At 54.7% G+C, this 19994-nt stretch overlaps 10 protein-coding genes across 11 annotated transcripts; all 10 read right to left on the bottom strand.

Annotated features, from left to right (window-relative positions):
* Positions 1 to 89: 89 nt before the first annotated feature.
* ABB37_04505 (UDP-GlcNAc:PI a1-6 GlcNAc-transferase) lies at positions 90 to 1499 on the bottom strand (the record flags this gene model as incomplete). Its single annotated transcript, XM_015802202.1, has 1 exon — positions 90 to 1499. The coding sequence occupies exon 1, from the start codon at positions 1452 to 1454 to the stop codon at positions 90 to 92; it is 1365 nt and encodes a 454-aa protein (XP_015659603.1). The 5' UTR covers positions 1455 to 1499.
* A 328-nt stretch (positions 1500 to 1827) lies between these two features.
* Positions 1828 to 2472, bottom strand: ABB37_04504 (hypothetical protein; the record flags this gene model as incomplete). Its single annotated transcript, XM_015802201.1, has 1 exon — positions 1828 to 2472. Exon 1 carries the CDS (start codon positions 2446 to 2448, stop codon positions 1828 to 1830), a length of 621 nt encoding a protein of 206 aa, XP_015659602.1. The 5' UTR covers positions 2449 to 2472.
* A 397-nt stretch (positions 2473 to 2869) lies between these two features.
* ABB37_04503 (hypothetical protein) lies at positions 2870 to 3716 on the bottom strand (the record flags this gene model as incomplete). The annotated part of the gene is made up of 1 exon (XM_015802200.1): positions 2870 to 3716. Exon 1 carries the CDS (start codon positions 3665 to 3667, stop codon positions 2870 to 2872), a length of 798 nt encoding a protein of 265 aa, XP_015659601.1. The 5' UTR covers positions 3668 to 3716.
* Positions 3717 to 4152: 436 nt separating this feature from the next.
* ABB37_04502 (hypothetical protein) lies at positions 4153 to 4612 on the bottom strand (the record flags this gene model as incomplete). Of its 2 annotated transcripts, none has more annotated exons than XM_015802198.1 (1): positions 4153 to 4612. In XM_015802198.1, exon 1 carries the CDS (start codon positions 4519 to 4521, stop codon positions 4153 to 4155), a length of 369 nt encoding a protein of 122 aa, XP_015659599.1. In that variant the 5' UTR covers positions 4522 to 4612. The 2 variants fall into 2 exon arrangements, with proteins under 2 accessions (XP_015659599.1, XP_015659600.1); XM_015802199.1 differs by having other exon boundaries at positions 4153 to 4541.
* A 630-nt stretch (positions 4613 to 5242) lies between these two features.
* ABB37_04501 (putative mitochondrial cyclophilin 4, putative (CYP4)) lies at positions 5243 to 5916 on the bottom strand (the record flags this gene model as incomplete). Its single annotated transcript, XM_015802197.1, has 1 exon — positions 5243 to 5916. The coding sequence occupies exon 1, from the start codon at positions 5831 to 5833 to the stop codon at positions 5243 to 5245; it is 591 nt and encodes a 196-aa protein (XP_015659598.1). The 5' UTR covers positions 5834 to 5916.
* A 394-nt stretch (positions 5917 to 6310) lies between these two features.
* ABB37_04500 (hypothetical protein) lies at positions 6311 to 9161 on the bottom strand (the record flags this gene model as incomplete). Its single annotated transcript, XM_015802196.1, has 1 exon — positions 6311 to 9161. Exon 1 carries the CDS (start codon positions 9074 to 9076, stop codon positions 6311 to 6313), a length of 2766 nt encoding a protein of 921 aa, XP_015659597.1. The 5' UTR covers positions 9077 to 9161.
* A 687-nt stretch (positions 9162 to 9848) lies between these two features.
* On the bottom strand, positions 9849 to 11109 carry ABB37_04499 (cystathionine beta-lyase putative (CD); the record flags this gene model as incomplete). Its single annotated transcript, XM_015802195.1, has 1 exon — positions 9849 to 11109. Exon 1 carries the CDS (start codon positions 11040 to 11042, stop codon positions 9849 to 9851), a length of 1194 nt encoding a protein of 397 aa, XP_015659596.1. The 5' UTR covers positions 11043 to 11109.
* Positions 11110 to 11559: 450 nt separating this feature from the next.
* On the bottom strand, positions 11560 to 12737 carry ABB37_04498 (macrophage migration inhibitory factor-like protein; the record flags this gene model as incomplete). Its single annotated transcript, XM_015802194.1, has 1 exon — positions 11560 to 12737. The coding sequence occupies exon 1, from the start codon at positions 12367 to 12369 to the stop codon at positions 11560 to 11562; it is 810 nt and encodes a 269-aa protein (XP_015659595.1). The 5' UTR covers positions 12370 to 12737.
* Positions 12738 to 13343: 606 nt separating this feature from the next.
* ABB37_04497 (putative oxidoreductase) lies at positions 13344 to 14477 on the bottom strand (the record flags this gene model as incomplete). Its single annotated transcript, XM_015802193.1, has 1 exon — positions 13344 to 14477. Exon 1 carries the CDS (start codon positions 14385 to 14387, stop codon positions 13344 to 13346), a length of 1044 nt encoding a protein of 347 aa, XP_015659594.1. The 5' UTR covers positions 14388 to 14477.
* Positions 14478 to 14796: 319 nt separating this feature from the next.
* Positions 14797 to 19770, bottom strand: ABB37_04496 (hypothetical protein; the record flags this gene model as incomplete). The annotated part of the gene is made up of 1 exon (XM_015802192.1): positions 14797 to 19770. The coding sequence occupies one exon, from the start codon at positions 19768 to 19770 to the stop codon at positions 14797 to 14799; it is 4974 nt and encodes a 1657-aa protein (XP_015659593.1).
* Positions 19771 to 19994: the final 224 nt, after the last annotated feature.

The raw sequence follows: 19994 nt of genomic DNA, 5'->3' as shown, positions 1-19994 counted from the left end.
AAAAAGAAACTTACTTGAACAACAGGCAGAAATAACAAAACCGAATACACCAACGAGCTCAACGCCTACGCTTAACATGCGCTACACGACTACGCCCGATTGTCTTGCATGATCTTCTCTTTGTTGCGAAGGTAGGAAAACATGGGGAAATCAGGCGCGATGTCGATCGTCTCCGTGGGGATCCAGTACTCCATTAGCTTGTACAAGACCCAATCCAGCGCACACAGCATCCAACACACCAGCCCAAACAGCGGCCCCACCGAAGCGAAGTTCATGAGGCGCTGATACAGGGACAGCGGCGGCATCTCCGAAATGCGGTCATACACCCGCTCCGTGCGCTCCGCCACCCAGTCCCAGCTGTAAAACTGCTTGCAGTTGTCGTGCAAGTTCCACGGCGAGTGGTGCGGCACGTCGCTGATGGCCTTCTCTAGAGCGTCGATAATCGAGGACGGGTCGGGCTCGGCGAGGAGCAGCATGGGGGACGGCAGCACCTCCGGCACCCCGCCTACCTTTGTCGAGACACACAGGAGTCCGCAGCAGGCAGCCTCAATGAGGGCAATACAAAACGCCTCTGTTAGACTGCAGTTTAAGAAGATCTGACCCTGGTTCAGGACGCTCTTTACGTCGGAGTGCTTCAGCGCCCCAAGCATCTTCACGCGGTCTAGCAGGTTGTGTCGCTCGATCATTTGCTCTAGCTGCGAGCGCCGTGGCCCGTCGCCGCCGATGACCCACTTAATCTCGGGGTGCCGCTTACAAATCTCTGGAATGACGTCCACGAAGAGATCCGCGCCTTTGCGGTACACAAGACGAGTGATGACGACAATGGTGAGCCCGTCCTTATCGATCTTCGAGGCCCACGACTTGTACTTGAGGTCGTCCGGCGGGGTAAAGGCAGAGGTGTCGGTGGCGTTTGGGATGACGCTGGCGCGCTGCGGTGCGATGCGGGCCCGCAGCACCGTGTTCTCGCGCGACGTGTAGCTGACGCAAATCACCTGGTCCACCGTGCGCAGGCTCCAGACGAGGACTTTGTTGATGTTGATGGACGCGGCGTCGGCGAAGCCGAAGAGGGAGTGATCGGTGAAGCACGTCTTGATGCCCATGGTGCCGGCGTGGAACATTGCCTCGTGGCACAGGTTCGACGTTGTCTGGTGACCGTGCACGACGGTGATGCGTTCGCGAAGGTAAATGGTGCGGAGCAGCGGAAAAGCACCGAGCCACGTCGGCAGCGTCACGGACCCCGGCGGAAGCTTTGCGGCGAGCATGGGCAGGTAGTACACCTTCAGTCCGTTTGTGTAGTAGCGAATGCCGACTCGATCGCCGTAGGCGCGGGTGATGATGATCACCTTGTGCCCACGACGCATGAGACACAAGGCGACGTTGTAGATGTGCACCTCCACTCCACCGAAACCGGGGAAGAAGAAGTCTGACACCAAAGCCACGCGGTGCTTCCCCATTTGTTATAACGGACGAGTTCCTTTAAAGAACAAAAGTACCTTGCTATGGAAAACCCCACGAAGAACGCGTCCCGAGACACAAACGTACCGCAAATGCCCGGAAAAGAAAACAAAATGAAGAGGTTAGGATAGCAGAGGTTGTTGGTGACGAGGGCATGCGCATTACGAGGGAAGCAATCGTACGTGAAAGTGCCCTTCCTTCCTATCAAGAAGGAAGAGCACGTCCAACGAGAAGACAAAAGAAAAATTAAAAAAAAAATAGCTGCCTAACGCAAGCCGTGCTCGAAGCTGTCACGCTTGGACTTGTCCAGGTACGGTTTCTACTGTCTTTCTTCTTCCTTTTATACGTGTGACATATTTGATTTATCACCGGTCACGCGCTTTTCTTCGCCAACGCGAAATCCGTCGCATCGGCGTAGGAAAGGCACCGCCGCAAAGAGGGGTACTTCGACACCACATAAGAGTGAAACGCGTCTGCCATGTCTTCGGAAGGGAACCGCAAAAACGAGCGACCACCCTCCTTTTCGTCTTCCAAGACCTCACTCGCGGCCCGATGCGCCATGCGCGCAACATCCGCGCGCTCCACCTCCGCGACACCCTTCCAATAAACCGCCAAATACCCCTCGATCAACGTCGCTGGCGGACTGGTCGAAGGAGACGCCGCACCTTCAACGTACTTGCTCTTAATGTACGGCTGCTTCGCAAAAGCCTCCTCACCGTTCTCGTGCATCCAGCCCACGCTGACAATCCCGAGCGTGCTTGACTCCTGTGCGAGTAGACTGAGGGATACGTAGCAGGACACGTTGCTGCTCGACTCTGCAAAGAAGACGACGGTGGCGTAGTTGCCGTCCTGCAGCACGTAGGTGTGAACAATGCTGGACTTGCCGTACTTGTTGAACACAGCACGCAGCGTAACAGGGGCGAGAGATGCGGCGTGGTAGACTACCACTCCGTGGGTCTCGCCAAGCTGCGAGTTAAGCGACGATCCCTGCATGCTCTCTCACTATTAATGGTTTCTAAAAGTTGGAGAAAGACAGATCGGAGAAACAGAGAAGAGGAATAGCATAGGGGGAGGAAAAGAAAGATCAGGGAAGATGAAAAGCAGTGGCTGCATCCTGCCCCGAAAAACAGTTTTTGTCTTGTTTGTTGGTGTGATAGAGAACGTTCATAAAAACAGAGGGGAAGTAAACTTGAGTGGCGCATGCACTTCCGTAAGCGGTGACGTGGTGGTGCTCGCTGCTTGAGCCAGGCCAGCGTAGCTCGCGCAGCGTAGCATTTAAACTACAATGCACACATATATATTTAAGTTCTGGAGTGGTAGAGGGGCGCAACAAGGCGTTGAAGCGGAACAACGAGTAAAGGTGGTACAAGGGAAAACAACAACAAAAAAGAGCAAATGAAAAAAGTGGGGAACTCTATGCCGCGCAGAAGAACAGATCTGCGGTGCGAAGACCATATTCGGTGATCCACTCTAAGCGAAACAGCGCGATGCCGTCAGAGCCAAACCCCATCATGAGGGACGCACTCTGCGACCCCTTGGCCATGCGGACAGACAAACGTGCAAATTCCTGCAGGTCATCGCAGCGCGCAGAGCCCTCCAGGTGCTTCGTGGCACTCTGCCCTTCGTCTAACAAAACCTTCAGCGAGGACGTGACGCCGCTCGTCTTCATGCCGATCTCACACTCACGCGAGGAGGTGCGCTGCAGGAAGACGTCGCAGCGGTCGTCGTCGCTGGCGCACACAGCGCGGATGACGTCGTTAAACCCGCGTATGTCCGCGATGGTGTACAGCTCTCGCACGTCGTGGTCGACAAGGAGCTGCGGTCCTAGATCGTGTAGCACTCCTACCTGCACCACTTGCACGCTGGCGTTATCGGCTTTCTTCTGGTACAGAAGGACGTATGCCAGGTCGCTGGCCGTCTCCATCGCCAGCGGAGTCTGCGGGTCGAAGCAGCTCAGTACGTTGGTGAGAAACGCCGTGTTCACCGCCCATGACACGGTCAGTGGCTCTGTGGCGGGAACTTTGTCTTTGCGATCCGGCACGTCGACGAAATCAATCGTGGTGTAGCTGAAAGGAGGGACGTTGACGGGGGATATCTGAAGAGTGCCGCGGCGGCTTTCGCGGACCAGTTTGAATTTAATGGTGTCGTCAAACTGCAGGAGGTACTGCGACGTAAAGAGCAGCTCCGCCGCACGTTGAAATTGAAACGTCATTTTTAAAAAGAAGGAATTCTAGAAAGACATGAAAAGGCCGATAGTTACTGAAAAGAAAAGGCGATGGTTGAGGGGCGCAAAGTGGGGTTTGTTTAAACGAGGAGGAGATTTGAGAGGGCGACGCAGGCGATGACTGCTCTGGCGCAGCCGAATCGCTTGCACAACGGAGAGAACGGCCGAGGAAGCGTAGAGATGCTGACGATCCACTCCGGCTCAGAAACAAAACAACAACAAGAAAGCATCAAGAGGCGCTCTAGCACTTCCACGTACGCCATTCGACGCCAATAAACGTGCAGTTTCTGAAAATTCTTCTCTACCTCACGAGCGCATTCCTTAGCTCGAGGGACGCAGTAGAGCGTACAGCTACTTTAAAAAAACCCACTTTTATTATGGGTAAAGCAGTTACAACTGACAATTCCGCTTAGTGGATAACCCACAACCTCCCCCCGAATGGCAATGCTCCTTCCACTCACGCAAGCACGACATCACACCGCCTTCAGATTGAAGCCCTCATACAGGCGGTTCAAAGCGCTGTCGGGTCCTTCCAACTCGGCTAAAGCGGCTACCTTCAGCTTAAGATCCTCGCGTGCCTCTTCGATATCGTTGTCGCACTGCTGCAGACGCCATTCGAAGTACTTCAGCGTGTCGGCGTGACTCAACTCGCATGAAACGAAGGTGGAGCCGCCGCTAAGAATCCAAAGGTCGTCCTCGGGGCGAGTGTTGAGAATCTTTCGCTGGGCTTCGCGGTATTGATTCTTGCGGCGGTCGAGTTCTACAAGAAGCTGCTTTGCCTCCGTTACGTGCTCCGCGGCAACTTCAACGTTGGTGCGCTCTGCAATGGCGTCTTTTTCCATTGCTGCGGCGCAACGCGTCTGCAGAGTTGATTTATGAAGGAGAGGGTGGGAAGAGAAAAGAAATGTTTTCAAACAAACAGGTAAAAGAGCTTGGTGAGTTGCCGAGGAAAGGGAAATGATCAGCTGACAGGGAAGAAAGCGAATCAGTCGTGGTACTTTGATGAGGGGTTGCTCTAAAGTCCGCGAGGCCGACATTATAGTCACCTCTACGCCCGCTGGGAAACAGAAATCGAAGAGAAAGAAGGTAGCTCTGCGCCAGTGTCTGCGTACCGTCTTGCTCCCTCAACATACTGGATCCTAACCGTGTGCTCTTCGTCAGCTCATCGACACAGGCCGAGCTCTTTGCCGCACACTAGGCCATCCACATCTGCCATCTCTCTCTCTTTGTTTGCCGTTTTCACCAAGTTTGGGTTTAGATGTGTGTATTGGCCACCTGAATCAGCGCTCCATCCCACCTCCTCACCAGAGGAGGAAAACGGAGATGACAGAAAAATCGGGATACTAAATTCTGTTAACGGTGCTAAGAAGCAAAATTGTCGAAGTACTAAAAACAAAGGGGATAAAGTCGATCGAGTAACCTTTGCTGCTTCACACGCGTTTACTCATTATATATATATAAAGACCATGATAGTGAAAAAAAATAGGAAGAGAGAGAGAGAACGTCCTGCTCGACAAACCAGAGAAGAATGAAAGCGTAAAATGCATACCTTTCCTGAGTTTCTTACTCCGACTTGATCTCGCCACAGTTCGTGACCGTGATCGGCTGACGGGTGGAACCGCTCTGGCTGCCCTGCATCTCTACCTTCTGGATCACGTCGTAGCCCTTCGTGACTTGACCGAACACGACGTGCTTGCCGTCCAGCCAGTCCGTGTTAGCGGTGCAGATGAAAAACTGCGAGCCGTTCGTGTTGGGGCCAGCGTTGGCCATCGACAGCGTACCCGCACCAAAGTGCTTCCCCGCGCGTCCAGCGAAGGACTCATCGGGGAATTTGTGCCCGTAGATGGACTCGCCGCCCGTGCCGTTGCCGGCGGTGAAGTCGCCGCCCTGGCACATGAACTGCGGGATCACGCGGTGGAAGCGGCTACCCTTGTACCACAGCGGCTTGCCGGAGCGGCCGACGCCCTTCTCACCGGTGCACAGGGCACGGAAGTTCTCGGCCGTCTTAGGCACCACATCCTTGAAGAGCTCCATCTCCACCCGACCCGCCGGCTGCGAGCCGATCGAGAGGTCGAAAAAAACTTGCGGGTTTTTCGCATTGATGGGGTAGAACGGGATCTTGCGCTGAGCGCAGAGGAAGGTGCGGCTGAGCATCGTTACTCGCAGCTGCTGAAGCTGCGTTATACAGGAAAAAATAGTAACAAAGGGTGAACGACAAAGCGCGTGTGCTGAAACCTATTTGGGCAGAAGTGAGGAGTCGGGCGAGGAGGAGGAAGAGGAGGGGGAGGGAGTTGGAAGCACAAGCGGACCTTCAAGAGGTTTGCGCAAAGCTGTCTCAAACACAGTAGACACTCAAGACGCGGTGCGACGAAAGAGAGATGGTTACGTTAGAGAACAGTCTGCTGATGGCGAAGGCCAAGATGCGATGGCGCTATTCGCAGGTGTAGGTTGTTTTCACAATCTAGGCAATATAAGGAAAAAGATAGAGAGAGTTGACTCCGTTGAAGTGCGTATATACATCAGACAGACGGAGAGACAAAACAAGAGAAAAACACAAGCACTCCAACCACTTTAAAAACGAACCCTGTAGAAAAAATAAAGAACAACGCGTGGGCAAAGTAGGCTGCTTATTCAATACTTGGCTTCTAGGTACTGCAGAATATCCCTACAGTACTGCTTCTCCTCGTGCCGCTCCAGCGCTGATCGGGTTAGGTCCACCACGATGTTCGGCGAGATGTCACCCAGCTTCTTCAACACTGCGGTCAACACAGGTCGAATGCCCACCGACTCCTCCGTGTCATCCAGATAGATCAACATCTTCTTTACGAGCGGCACCATCTGCGAGGAGACCTCGTCGAGCACAAAGGGTGAAGTCCCCGACGAAGAGCTCTCCAGGGTCTTCAGCAGCTCTGCACTGGTTCGAAGACGAACAAGTTCATTCGAGTCGTCAAAGCGCAGAAGAACCGACTGCGCAATCTCGTGCGCAGACCCCGTCACCATGGGCAGGGCACTGACGTTGTGCAGCACGGACATGCACACAAGGCGCATCTCGCCATCGTCGGCGTCAGAAGCGGAGCACCACGCGTTAATGAGCTTGATGGAGAGCGCACAGTTGCTCTCCTCCAGCTGCGGTTGCAGCGCGTCGCGGTAGGAGGGGTCCACCACCGCGCACAGACAATTGACCGCCACTTTTCGAAAAAGATGAGCCGTGTTACCGGGCTGAAAGGTGGCCAGCGGCAGAATGATGGCCCGAAGAAGCTCTTGCACCTCACTAGGCTGGAAAGCAACCGTTTTGTTCCACAGCAGTCTCTCCAGTACGGTAAGGTAGCGCAGCTCCTCGGTCACCTTGACGGCAAAGTTGATCTCCGCCAGCCGCGACACGAAAATGTTGGCCAGCACGCCCCCGAGTGTCGAGACGCTTTCGGCGTTAAGGACGAGATCGCTGAAAGCGCTGACGGGCATGCCGGCCCCGTAGCGGGTCAGAAGCCGCGCGACGTGGAGCGTGTAGATGCCCGTTGCCGAGCCCGTCACGACCGAGGAGAGCGCTGCGATGGCGTCGCTCGCTTTCACCTGCACGGAGGGAATGTCCGCGCTCTTGATACGCAGAAGCGCGTAGAGGGCAATCGAGTCCAGCGTCCGTTGCTTTGCATCGTTGAGGATGCTCTCGGGAAGGGGCTGCTGCGGAGACGCCATGAAGCCCTTTTCTACAAAGACAAGAAAGATGTGCTGCATGGTGTCGAGGAGGGCGAGCAGCAGCGGCTCATTCTCGCATTCGACCAAATCGTTCGCCGTGACGGCCTGCGTAATGCGAGTGGCGTGCACGCCAGTCAGCTTGTCCTTCGAGCCCGCGATTAAAAAGGTCAATGTACGCAAGATGGAGCACTTCACCGTGACCGCTGCAGTGGAGAAGAGCGTTGGCGCCGGACCAGCCACCTCCTCCACCGACGTCAAGATAACCGTCTTGTTACGCGACTTCTGCACGATGGCGGTGTCCTCGTACGTCGCATCCGCTGCGCCGGTGGTGGAAGAGGTGGCAGCAGCGGCGGCCGGGCTTGCGGCTTGCGGCTTCGCAATTAAGAACGGAAGGTACTGATCGGGCACGAGAAACTTCCCCAGCACTTCAATGCACAACGCGGCTTCATCCTTCACCGCGGGCAGCTCATCGGCAAACGCCTTGTACACCGCACTCAGCACCCGCTCCGTGAACTGCACGCTGGACTTCTCACAAAAATAGATCGTCGTCCACAAAAGCTTCAGCGCCACCACCTTGCGGTTGTTTGTGGAGAAGGGAATGACCCAGTCGACTGCCGTGACATCGGCGAGAATGCGGTCCAGAAACGCACGGACGGAGTCGGCCACGACGTAACGGGCGCCGAGACTGGGGCGGGAGGCAAAGAGGTCGTACTTGTGCGCGGCGGCGGAGGTGAGGGCCATGGAGGGGTACTCGTCGTCCCCGTACCACTCAATGTCTTTCATCGTCACGCGCCGACTCGCCATGTCGATGCGGTTGTCCTCGTTGTCCATCAAGTACAGTTGACCGACTCGCTCCAGAATTTCACGTGCCCGCGCCCGCACAGCGTCAAAGGGGTCCGTCACCAGCAACAGCAGATGCGGTAGGTACTTGGGGTGCATCTCTACGCGTTCCTTAATGTCCAGCAGCGCACATGAGAGAATATCGAGGACCGCGAGACGAACCGGCTCGCTGTGGTCGTTGCAGAGGACGAAGAGTTCCGACGCCGTGGTGCGGTTTTCGGCTTCGTCCTTGCCGTCCTTCAGCACCTCCGACGCGCCGCAGCGAAAAAGCACCGCGAGCGTGTTGGCCGCCTCGGCGCGCACGGCGCTGTGCTTGTGCATCAGACATGCGCTTTTCACCGCCTTGGCCAAAGGGACGGTAATCGCCTTGACCTGCTTCGGCTCGATCGCACAGAGCTGACACGCCGCCTTGCAAGCCTCCTTCTTGAGGTCCGGGAACGGATCGCGGAAGCAGTTTTCTAACAGCACCTGGAAAAAGTCGATGTAGTTGCGTGGCCCGATGTCGTGCGGAAAGCACGTCATGCACGTTGTGCCTAAGCGGAGAAGAAGGAGCCTGATTTCTTCGCTCTCCTCCGCTACAGGTACGATGCCGATGCGGGTGACAACGGAGGGGAGCACCCAGTCGAGTACATTGGCGTTCTGATCCGAGAGGAGCTCCGTCGTGATGCGCACCGCCTCCTCGCGTGCGCGCTCAGAGGAGTCCTCGAAACCTTTGAGGCACGCCCGGATGATGGAGAACTCGTCGTCCTCCGTAAGCTCGTCTTTGCCAGACCCGACTAGCTCGTGCACCCTCTTGTAGGCTGCACATCGCTTCATCTTGTTTGAGTCCTGCAGCTCATTGAGATACTTTGGAAGGAGTTCCATTTCTGCCAGCTCTTCGTTGATGTTGCTGCTGTGGCTGTTGTACACAAACCGAACACTAATTTCTGGTGTAGTTGAATTCTGCATGAAAAGGGAGATAGAGGAAAGCGAAGGGAAAAAAAATAGGAAGAGAGAAGCAGCAAAAAGAGATCAAGAACAATCGTGACCCTTCTCACCCACCACGGTCAGCGAAGCATCCATGAGACACGCCCCCCGAAAAAGTTGACGTGCACGGGTCTGCGTCCGTCATTCGTGTTCCGCCATTCAAAGCGCATTGGAAGAACAAAACAAAACAAAACCGCATCACAGATACGGCGCACACACACAAGAGAGCTTGCAGACAAGCCGTCGACTGCCCCAGAAAGAAATACCTGGCTCTTGCGTACACCTAGTTAAGATTTGATAGCGGTGAAGCTTTTTCCCCGATATATTCGACGATGTGTGGGAGATACCTCGCCACTGTGATAGTAGAGAAGAAAGAAAAGGAAAAAATGAAATGAACAACTTACCGGTGTGCTTTAAATGCGCATGTACCAACGCGCTATCGACTTACGTTTCCATAATAGTACCACTGGCTTCCCACGTCAGCACCAGCAAGAATGAAGGAGCCTCGTTTGGAAAGCACACTGCGTGCAAACCGCAAAATAGACTTGTCGGCGAATATTGGGGGATGGGGATGGGTTGGAAAATGACCAGAAAATAGTGGAGTCGCAAGCACATGCGTTGCACTCCTTCATAGTTCGTATTGAAACGAGAGAAAAAACATTACTTCTCATTAGTGTTGGTGCTCACCACGAAGGCGCTTGAAACCATCGACGAGGTCTCTCTTGAGATCTTCCAAGTTTTCAAGGCCCACCTGAATGCGAATGAGCAGACCACCAGGAGCAAACGTGGTAGCGGTGCGGTTGGCTGTGCAGTCGTAGTACATGATAAGGCTCTCAAACCCGCCCCAGGAAAAGCCCATTCCAAAGAGCTGCAGCCCATCCAACATCCTTTCCACGTCCTTCAGGGTGTATTGGGGACGAAGAATGATGGAGAAAAGCCCGGAAGATCCGGTGAAGTCGCGCTTCCAGATCTCGTGACCCGGGCATTCGGGAAAGGCAGGGTGAAGCACACGCAGCACCTCCTCGCGGTTCTGCAGGAACTGTGCGAGGTCCAGCGCGCGTTTCTCAGCCTCCTTAAGGCGGATGTACAAGGTGCGCAGCCCACGCAGCGCCAGGAAGCAGTCCTCGTTACCCGGCGTGCACTGCCACAGCGAGAGGGTGTGCTTGATCTTTGGGTACCACGCCGCATTCGCAGAGACCATGCCAAGGAGGAGGTCGGAATGCCCGCCGAGGTACTTCGTGCCTGCCTCCACAGAGATGTCGCAGCCTTTGCCGTGTGCGTCAAAGAAGAGCGGGGTGGCCCACGTGTTGTCGAGCACGCTGGTCACGCCAAACTCTCTCGCGACCGTCGTGAGGGTGGGAACGTCTTGAACCTCAAACGTCTGCGATCCGGGAGACTCCATAATGAGCGCGGTCGTCTTGGGCATCTTTGTCAGCAACGAGCGCAGCTCCTCCGCGGTGATGAGGGGGTCGTAGTAGGTGGTGGTGATGCCCATGTCGCGCAGGAACTCATCACAGAAGCGCCGCGTTGGCATGTAGGCGGTGTCCATGACGAGGACGTTGTCACCTGACTTCGCGACGGCGAGCAGCACAAAGGAAACGGCCGCCATGCCGGAGGACAAGATCACCGTCCCCGCCCCACCCGTCAGCGCCGTCCACGCGCTCTGTAGATGGGCCACGGTGGGGTTGCCGTGCGTGCCATACATGAAAGGGGCACGCGCGTTCATGGCGTCATCGAAGGTTCTGTAGAGGGTGGTGGAGCCGCGGTAGATGGGAGCGTTGATGAAGCCGTACTGCTCCTCGCTGCAGCGGCCAACGCGGGTCAGCGTCGTCTCCACTCTGCGCTCGGCAGACCTGTCTGTCATTTTTTCTCTGTGTTTAATTCTATGCTGTTAATTTCCTGTCAAAGAGAAGAGCGCACACCGCATCTCTGTGACGATGGAGGCGGTTCGTAAAGATAAAGAGAAAAAACGGGTTGAATGAATGTAGTCTGTACGACCACGGTTCTGCTTGCGGTGGATTCACAATTGTCGCTTTCCACCCTAGAAGAAAGACGTCGACGATGCCATGTTGCACTCGTGGTGACTTTGACAATTCGTGGGTGCTGTTTATCGTGCGGCGCAGTAAAAGCCGCAACATGCCAGTACGTAGTTCACAATAACCACAACCACACACAAAAAAAGAGGCTACATGAGTATGCGAGAAAGAAATCGAGACCAGACAAATGGTGTCGCAAACAGCGCGATTGTAACTGTTACTGCGAGCGTCTCCCTTTCTCCAGCACTATCGCACCATTATTTTTTTTTTCCCCGTCGCTGTGTTGCACTTAAGTAGCTTTAGGAAAGCAGTAGTCATACACACTGCTTGCAGCCTCGTCTGCTCTCATCGAAGCACTCGCCGATGACCCGCAGCAAGGAGCAGCTTGGCAGCCACAATGGGGTTCCCGTAGGCGCACCTGACAACATCCTTGCTCTTCTCCGTGGTTGTTATACTAGCCTTGAGAGCCATTAGAGAGGGTGAGATGGTGGAGAGGTACATGTGGCCATGCGAGGGCAGCAGTACGGATACGTCCTCGTAGGGAATGGCGAACAGCCGGCACGCCACACACGGCAGACGCTCCCCAACAACTAGCGCTTTCTGATCGGCTGTTAAAGCAGCATCGTTTACGTGGAGCACCGTCGTGGAAAGGATGCAGGTGCGTAGGTACTCCAGCAACTTCTGCTCCGCGTGCTGGCCTTTGGCGCCACGAACGAGAACAAACTCGGAGATTTGAAACACACCTGCCACGCCCCAGTCCTGCACTGCATTGCGCAAGCTAGCCTCGCTGAGCGTCTCGTTGTTTGTCGCCACGTAGCAACGCCGCAAGGTGGAGCTGTTGGTGACCTTGCGCGGCGTTGATGAGGTGAGGTCTGACTCGACAGCGCGATCCGCTGCCGCAACAGGGCCGTCTTTTGGCATGAGCATCACCTGCACCTCGTCCGCGTTGTGCAGACCGTGGTGGCATTGAAGAAAGTTGTGAAGAGGGTGCACCAGCGCGCGCACCAGGTTGGAGAGGTAGCGATCGAGCACAAATAGAGAATTCAAAAGCTGTGTGGATCGCTGCTGTTTTGCATTCTTCTGTGCAGCACCGTGATGCGATACTTTTTGGAACAGGACAGGCCGTCGAGACGTTCGCAAGTCGGTGGAAGGCATCGTCCCGTGGCGAAGTACGAGCTCATTTACATTGGTGGTCCCAGCAATGTCAAACCGATCACATGGGCTCTTAGCACCACGAGCGTCTTTCCCTTTCGCAGCGCATTGCGGAACCCAACAGTGCGCAGCCGTGTCGGTGGACCAGGCGGTGATGTGCTCCTCATCCACGTCATTTCCTAGGCAAAGGGGCCGTGCACCGTTCTCTGCGGAAGCAGCGGCACGTTTGTTGTTGATTTTCTCTCTTCGTTGCGCGCCGACATCGCTTCTGAGTTTTGTTTTTACCGCGCTTTTGACCGGTTTTTGCTTTCCCTTGTGTGCAACTTTTATTCTGTCAATCGACATTTACAAAGCCTGTCGCGGGGGCGGCTGCAGGGGACACGCGGAAGAAGAGAAAAGAGAAAAGATGCAGAAATCAGTTGAGACAGGGGAGAGGGAGGGTGCCGTGGTGAACTGGTGTAGAAGAGACGCTGACACAGCTCTAATGACATATGCATCAAAAGCCCCGGCGGTACGAGTGTCTCATCAAGCATTAAAATATAATTTTTTGTAGCGTGTATCCTGCCAACAACAGGAACAACCACCATATCGCAGGCGCAGTCGTTGATTCTAGAAAAGCCGCTATGTGAACTAAACAGGATGGAAAGGGAGAATCGAGGCGGACATCGTTGCCATTTCCTTTTCTGTTGACACCGCAGTAAAAGCGCACGCTTCAAAGAAGTTGACAAACACGGACGTAAACGTCGAAAAAAATATAAGAGCAGCACACTAATACCTGTGCAAGCAAATCGATCACTACCGAAGAGCACATGAAGATGGGAGAAGAGAAAAGGAAAAGAAAAGTGGGGAAAAACAATTCAAAATAAAAGCAATGTCAATACCGTTGTGAACAGAAACGCACCCACAAAAAGGAATGGATGCGACTGCTATCATGTGTTTTTCGTCGTGTGTGGGTTGAAAAAATTTACGAAAATACGCTAAACAAGCCGAACCGTGTTTTTACCGTAACTCTTGCCAGAGCTCAGGTAGTCCACTGCCTCCTTGACGTGCTGTAGCCCTTCCTTTTGTCCATTCGGGTCAAGCCGCACGTGCAGTTCACCGGCGTCCAGCATACGCACCAGGTCCGCGAAGTACGTTGGGATCACCTCGCGATACGTCGGCAGCATGAAGCCCATCGCCGACGCACTGCGCAGCAGCAGAAAATTTTTGTGCAGCATCGCATATTCCGTGCTGCGCTCATCCACTGTGTCCGTAGAGCATTGCCACGCGGTGCCGTCCGCGTAGCCGCTGATTCCACCAATAAACACGATGCGGCCACGCACGGCGAGGTGTTGCACCGCAAGTCGTTGCAGCGTACCGCCGACGCACTCGTACACTACATCGAAGCCGTGCGGGGCGGCACGATCCATCTCAGCTGCCAGTTCTTCCTCTGAAACTTTGTAGTTGATCACCTTGTCACAGCCGATGCTGACCAGGTAGTCCGCCTTCTCTGGCGTACTGCAGGTGCCCACCACACACTTGCACTTGTACTTCTTCTTGAGGAGCTGCACCGCAATGCTGCCGGTGCCACCCGCCGCGGCCGTGACGAGCGCCGTATCGGACGGCTTCGGCTGGGCGACTTCGCCAAGGGCGACGGCGGCCGTCAGTCCACTTACATTTACAGTCAAGTAGATCGGGTCAAGCCGAGGAATGCGTTGGCACACCGTGGCGGGCGCTACTTGGTACTCCGCGTAGCCGCCAGGCCAGTAAACGGCCACCGGGTCCCCGACGGTGAGGTGCTGCACGCCCTCGCCGAGCAGCACCACCTCGCCGACGGCCTCGAGGCCGAAGTCGTAAGGCACCGTATACTGCGGCCCATATACGTTTTGCGTGGAGGTGAGGTCGGTGGCGTTGACCCCGGCGTAGTGGTTGCGCACCAGCACGTAGCCCTCCTCGACATGGTCTGGAATTGGGTACGAGTTGATCTTCGTGCAACGCTCGAAGTCCTTCCCCTTTTCAACAACTTGCAGTTTTTGGAACATGGCTTAAATAAAAAATATAATAAGAGAGAGATTGTGCGTGTTTTTGATGTATATATAATGTTCTTAAAAACGATGTTCGATAGGTTTTCTGCCCGAGCGGATTTGCGCGGGTGAGCGAAGAGGGAATAGTTGAAAAGAAGAAACGACAGCTGCTTTTAGTGTGTGTGTGAAGTTTACAGCATTTTTCCATTTCGAAGTCCTCTCTTGTGAAAATGCTCCTGAAATCACCTCCTGCTGTCGCTGACAATGAAACAGAAAAGTAGGTTAGTTTTTGGGGCACGTGCTCGTTACAATTTTCTCTCTATGATGTTTTATGTTTACTTAGAAGAAAAAACACACACACACAAGATGCGCCGTGGTAAATAAACATGACACGTGTTTCGAGCAAATTCACAGTACCGTTCTTCTTTTATGTCACGCCAGAAGGCGACCCGTCCTGTTCCGGGGGCGCGGAAGATCCACCCTGCGCACCTTCATCTTGCGCTGTCGAATCCGACGGGGTTGCAAAGTCTTCGTCGTCTTCCTCCTCTTCCTCCTCGTCCTCGTCCTCTTCTTCTTCCTCCTCCTCCTCCTGGGAGCTCCCATTATCATCGTCGTCATCGCCTTCCTCTTCCTCTGTCTCCTCCGATGCGGAAGTGTCGTCCTCGTCCTCGTCTTCCTCCGATGTGTCGTTGGTGTCCGAGGAGCTGCCAATGTCGTAGTCGTCGTCGTCCATTGACCACTGCCCCATCTCCTCCTCTTCGTCGTCGGCGAGCGAGCTTTCGTGTTCCTCCTGCACCGCCGGAGAGGCAAAGGCGCCGTGGTCGGGATACGGCCCAGCGGACAGGCTAAAGAGACGGATCACGGACTCGATGTCCTGGTCAAGGATGGCGGCACAGTATCGATCGGACGGATCAACCGCAAACGCCTTGAAGGCTGGCCGCACCTCTTCGGAAAAGATGCTATCCAAGGTGTAGCTGTCGACGGCGGAGACAATGGGGAGCAGCGTCCCATTGGAGCGCGACGCTTCGCGGAAGCTGTACAACACACGACCCGCCTTGGTGCAGTGAAAGCTGGTTGTTTTTTGAAATGTCGGCACCGTTTGCATCATGCGCCACGTGCGCATATCCCACACTCGCTCGTCGATGACAACCATCGGCTGACTTGGGTGGAAAATACTGGCAAACGACTCCGTAATGCGATCAAAACGGAAGACTGGCTTCTCCGGTGCCCGCAGGTCCCATAGAATCGCGTCATTCAGGACAAGCTGCGAGGTACTGTCGAAGAGTGCCACGTTTGTGAGGTTCTCACCCGTGTACATGTGGTCGGAAAAGGTGCGCAGCTCCACTCCCGCCACGAGATCGTGGACGCGACAGGTGTGCTCTTGCTCACATGTGATCACAGCTAGTTGATTGTTGTGCGAGAAGCGCAGTGTGCGGCACGCCGTGAGCTCCTGCTGGGGCACAGGCAAAAGAGAACGGCGCATCACGTGGACTTTATGCGTATCGTTCACTGCCGCAATCAGGCTCCCGTCGTCCGACACGACAAGCGAGGCGACGGCTTCGTTCTCAAACACGAGGTGTTGCTCGAGAAGCTTCTCATCCGTGGACTCCTCGGGGAACGTGTCAAAGAGCGCCACTGCGCCTTCGGAGGTGCCAATGACGATGGCGTCGCCGTTGTCGCAGAAGCCGACGCTCTCTCCCTGCAGCTCGTCGCCGCTGCCGGTGATGTCGAACATGAACGCCGGGTAGCGGTACGTGAGCCAGTTGGCGTTGGTTTGCGTGCGCAAGGTGATCTTGCCACCCGAGCGGTGCTGCAGGCAACGATTGAATTCGTTTCGCGTGTCATCGAGCGGGGTCGGGGGCGGTAGGTACACGTGTTTCTTTGTGAGGTCAAACTGAGGAAGCGTTTCGATGGGATTCGGGCAGCGCTCCTGCTGCTGACGCAAGTAGGACCGGATGACGCCGTCAAGTGAAGGGCTAGGCCCTTTGACGGTCGCGTCACTGATAGACATGGATGTGGCTGCCCCGTCTACGCTGGCAGTCCCAATCACGGCGGGTGGCTTGATGTTTCCCTCCTGCCGGAGCGCAGTCGCGGCCGAGATGAGACCCTCACTGTCCAGGTGGTCCGCAATGAGCTCCAAAAGCGACTCCTTCGAGTAGTCCACTACTGCGCGACCGATGATGGCTTGGCGCTGCTCAATCTCTAGCGGGTCAACGGTGTGAACCTTCACGACATCGGCCTGGTTTGCACCACCAAACGCGCTCGGCATGAAGCACTTCAGGTTGTCCATGAAGTGACCTGCAGGCCCGAGATCGGTGGGAAGCTTGCGGGCGCCCACGACGGAGATAAACTCGCGCTGCGCATTGCCATACTGTGCCAGAAGATCTTGTGCCAGAGTGTGTATGTTCAGCGCCTCAAAGAGCGCGCTCGTGTCGCTGTAGCGCCGCAGCACGACCATCAGCTGCACAGCTCGCGCAATAACGGGAAAGTAATTGAGTTTGGCGGACATTGAAGCGTCCTTGCGAATCTTGAGCAACTCCAAGAGGGCGCGAATGCCATCGCTGGCACGAAACGCGCCGCATGCGTTGTTGAAGTTGGCCACTGCGCTCTCGTCTGCCATATCCACTGGTGGATTGGTGACATGGATGAGGATCTGCAGCACTGCTACGACACACGGAAGGAGGTGTGCTTCGCGAGACGTGTTGCGGTTGTGGTACGCTGCCGCTAGATCATTAACGATCGCCAAAAGCTGTGCGATCCCTGATTCGTGTGAGCGCACCTCCACAATCAGCGGCCGCACGTACGGAATCACCGTCAACGCACAGAGCGCTTGCAACGAAGCGACCAGCAAGTCCCATCGGCTTTGGACAAAGAAGAAATTGGCGCAGCGGAGCAGCAGTGTGTGCATGCCTTTGTCAACGAGCTTCTGGATCGCACCCAGACGCTCCGGCGTGAGAAGGCTTTGCACATTCTCCGCTGACATGCCAGGAAGACCAGGAGAGGGTGCGGCTAGAAAACCCAATATAGCATCTACAGTAGGCGGGTCGCGCGGCAGCGACATAGTTCGCGATGCTTGCGTTACTAGGGAGGAGAGGACACGATGCTTGCGGAAGATGACCTTAGTCGACAGCATGAGGTGCGTCACTAGGTAAATGTTAATGCAGCGCAGCAAAGCGAGGAGCAGGTCACTGTGCAGAACGTCGAACTGCTCTTCTGAGTCCTTCAGGCACTTTTCCAAGGCTTCAATGGACTCGACCGGGCCGTTGTGCGCTTCAAAATAGTCCACCACAATGGGAAAGCTTAACGAATGAAAGAGAAAAGCGCCCACGCTGCTCTGAATGTCACTGTTGGTGGTGTGCCTCCATTGTTCAATGATAAACTCCATGATGGGCTCAAAGTATTCCCGCTGCCGCCGCAGCAGCTCCTCGAAAACAATTGTTTTCGCCAAATGCGACAACACAATCGCGCAGCCATAAGTAGTGTAGGCTTCTAGTTTGCCGTCGACAAGATGAAGTATTCGACTGACACCGTCTGCATCTAAAAACAGGAGGGCCAGTTTTTTGTGAGAAAGGATCGCACTGAGAACCCACCCGATGCGCGCCAGCATTTCCCTTTCCATGCGGTAGCGCCGCTTGACTGCCATCAAGTTGACATCCCATTGTGCAAGGGTTTTCATTGTTTCATCCAGTGTCGCCTCATCTACGTTGTGCTCAGCGAGCGTTTGACGAATAGCGCGCTCGGAAGTCTCCTTGGCCTGCTCGTTCTCCGCGCTGCTCGCGCTGACGTCGATGGAGTCCAGCACTTTCAGCGTCGATTCGATGGTCTGGAATTGCAAGGCTGGCAGAATTGCATCACTTTGCTGGCACAAGATTCCCACAACAACGCTGATTTGCAGTAGCTCAAGCAGCCGAATGTCCGCCTGCGAGGTGCTTTTCGTTTTCACTCTCAAATACGTTTCCCAGTTGACGACTTCGTAATGTGGTGCGCCGAACCGATACAAAAACAGCCGATCCTCGTCGCCTGACGCAGCGGAGTCGGCACTTAGAACCCAACGGACAATGAGTTCGTTTTCTGTGCACCCTTCCACCACGCCGTAATCACAGCCCTTTCCTTGTTCTCCGCTATTCCAGCCCGGCCCGCGCCCAACTCGGTCACCAGTTTTCGGAACCCAATTGTCTAGGTAAAAGTCAAGATACAACGATGGGTCGTGGCGGGCGTGCTTTGACACCAGCGGGGTGAGACTTCGATTCCGGCGCTCTCGCTTGCGGGTATTTCTCGAATTCTCTTCGAATGATGGTTTCTCAGGTGAGAATGACGGCACGGTAGACTGCGGAAGCGGTGAGTCTGGCATCATAGAGGCTGCTTCAGCGGCATGAACCCCGTTGCTGTGTTCCGCTGCCTGGTTTACTGGCGAATGGCGCTGCGACGCCACAGGAGATCGACCGGGGGAGCTTCTCCGCGACAAAGGACGAGAGTCTTGGTCACTTGCAACCGCGGCAGAACGATACCGTTGAGGCGACTTTCTTTGAGTTCGTGAAACGGGTGCGCTCTCTCGATACAGTGGAAAGTACCCGTACAGTTGGTGGACCCAATGTCGAAAGCGCTGGAGCAGAACCTTTGGCATGTTCTGCGCTAATGCCTCGGCCACGGTTTGTTCATCTTGATCAAGCAGACTGAACATTAGAGATAGCGGGACAAGTCGTTTGCGAGGGTTCTTTTCCGTAGCTAACGTCTTGCAGAGGTCGTACATGGAGATCGGGTCTAAAAAGCTCTCACGAGAGCCCTCCACGACTAACAACGAACACTGAGCGACGGTAGACTGCGTACGTATCATCGCCTTGTAGTAGTCCATTAGAAGATGGTGTCCTGGTATGCTTGCTGTTTCGTCGCGTTCCAGCCGTTGGTCGAAATTGAAACCGACAAATTCGCCCATGTGGTCACAGAAAACGGTGTTGTGATGAATCGCATGAGCTAGAGACTCAAAAGGAACACGGTCCTCCATGTTCAATGTGGTCATATACGTGTCAGAACAACGTTCATTTTCTTCGTCGAGAACGCATAACAGGCGAGCCCATAAAAAGCTGTAGAGTTCTTGCACTTCGACGAGCTGTCGTATTGCGGCCTCTTGCTCAATAGCAGCGCTGCTGCTGGCAGCTGGTGTAGGAACGGTATCGTTTTCCGACGCGCTGGCTGCAGCAGTGATTTGAGTTTCCACCGCGGAGGCTTTCTCTTTTAGAATGCGCGACGTTTTCAGTAGCCGTTTCATCAAGTCTTTCACTAGCGGAACCGACTCGCTCGAAAACACAAACTCCTCTTCATTTTCATCCTCTTCGTCGAAGAGGGAGTCAATCTCGCTGCCGAACTCAATCGACAGCTCTTCTGGATCATATGTCGTGCTCATGGATGCAACTTTCGAAAAGTTAGATTAAACTGGAGTAGATAAAAAGAATCAAAAACACAGCGTCAACTTCTGAATTGCTTATACTGTGATAAAAAGAGACGCAAAGATTTCTTTGAACAAATCCATCGCGGCGACAATACAGAAAAAAAAAAAACAATATAACCGCGGACGTTACGAAAAGTGAGATTCGTAAGAGAGACAGGAAAGCAAAGAGAGATAGAGAT

Source organism: Leptomonas pyrrhocoris (assembly GCF_001293395.1).
Source record: "Leptomonas pyrrhocoris isolate H10 chromosome Unknown, whole genome shotgun sequence".
Taxonomy (NCBI): domain Eukaryota; phylum Euglenozoa; class Kinetoplastea; order Trypanosomatida; family Trypanosomatidae; genus Leptomonas; species Leptomonas pyrrhocoris.
The sequence above is the reverse complement of the archived record's forward strand: the minus strand, read 5'-3'. Positions and strand labels throughout refer to the sequence as shown.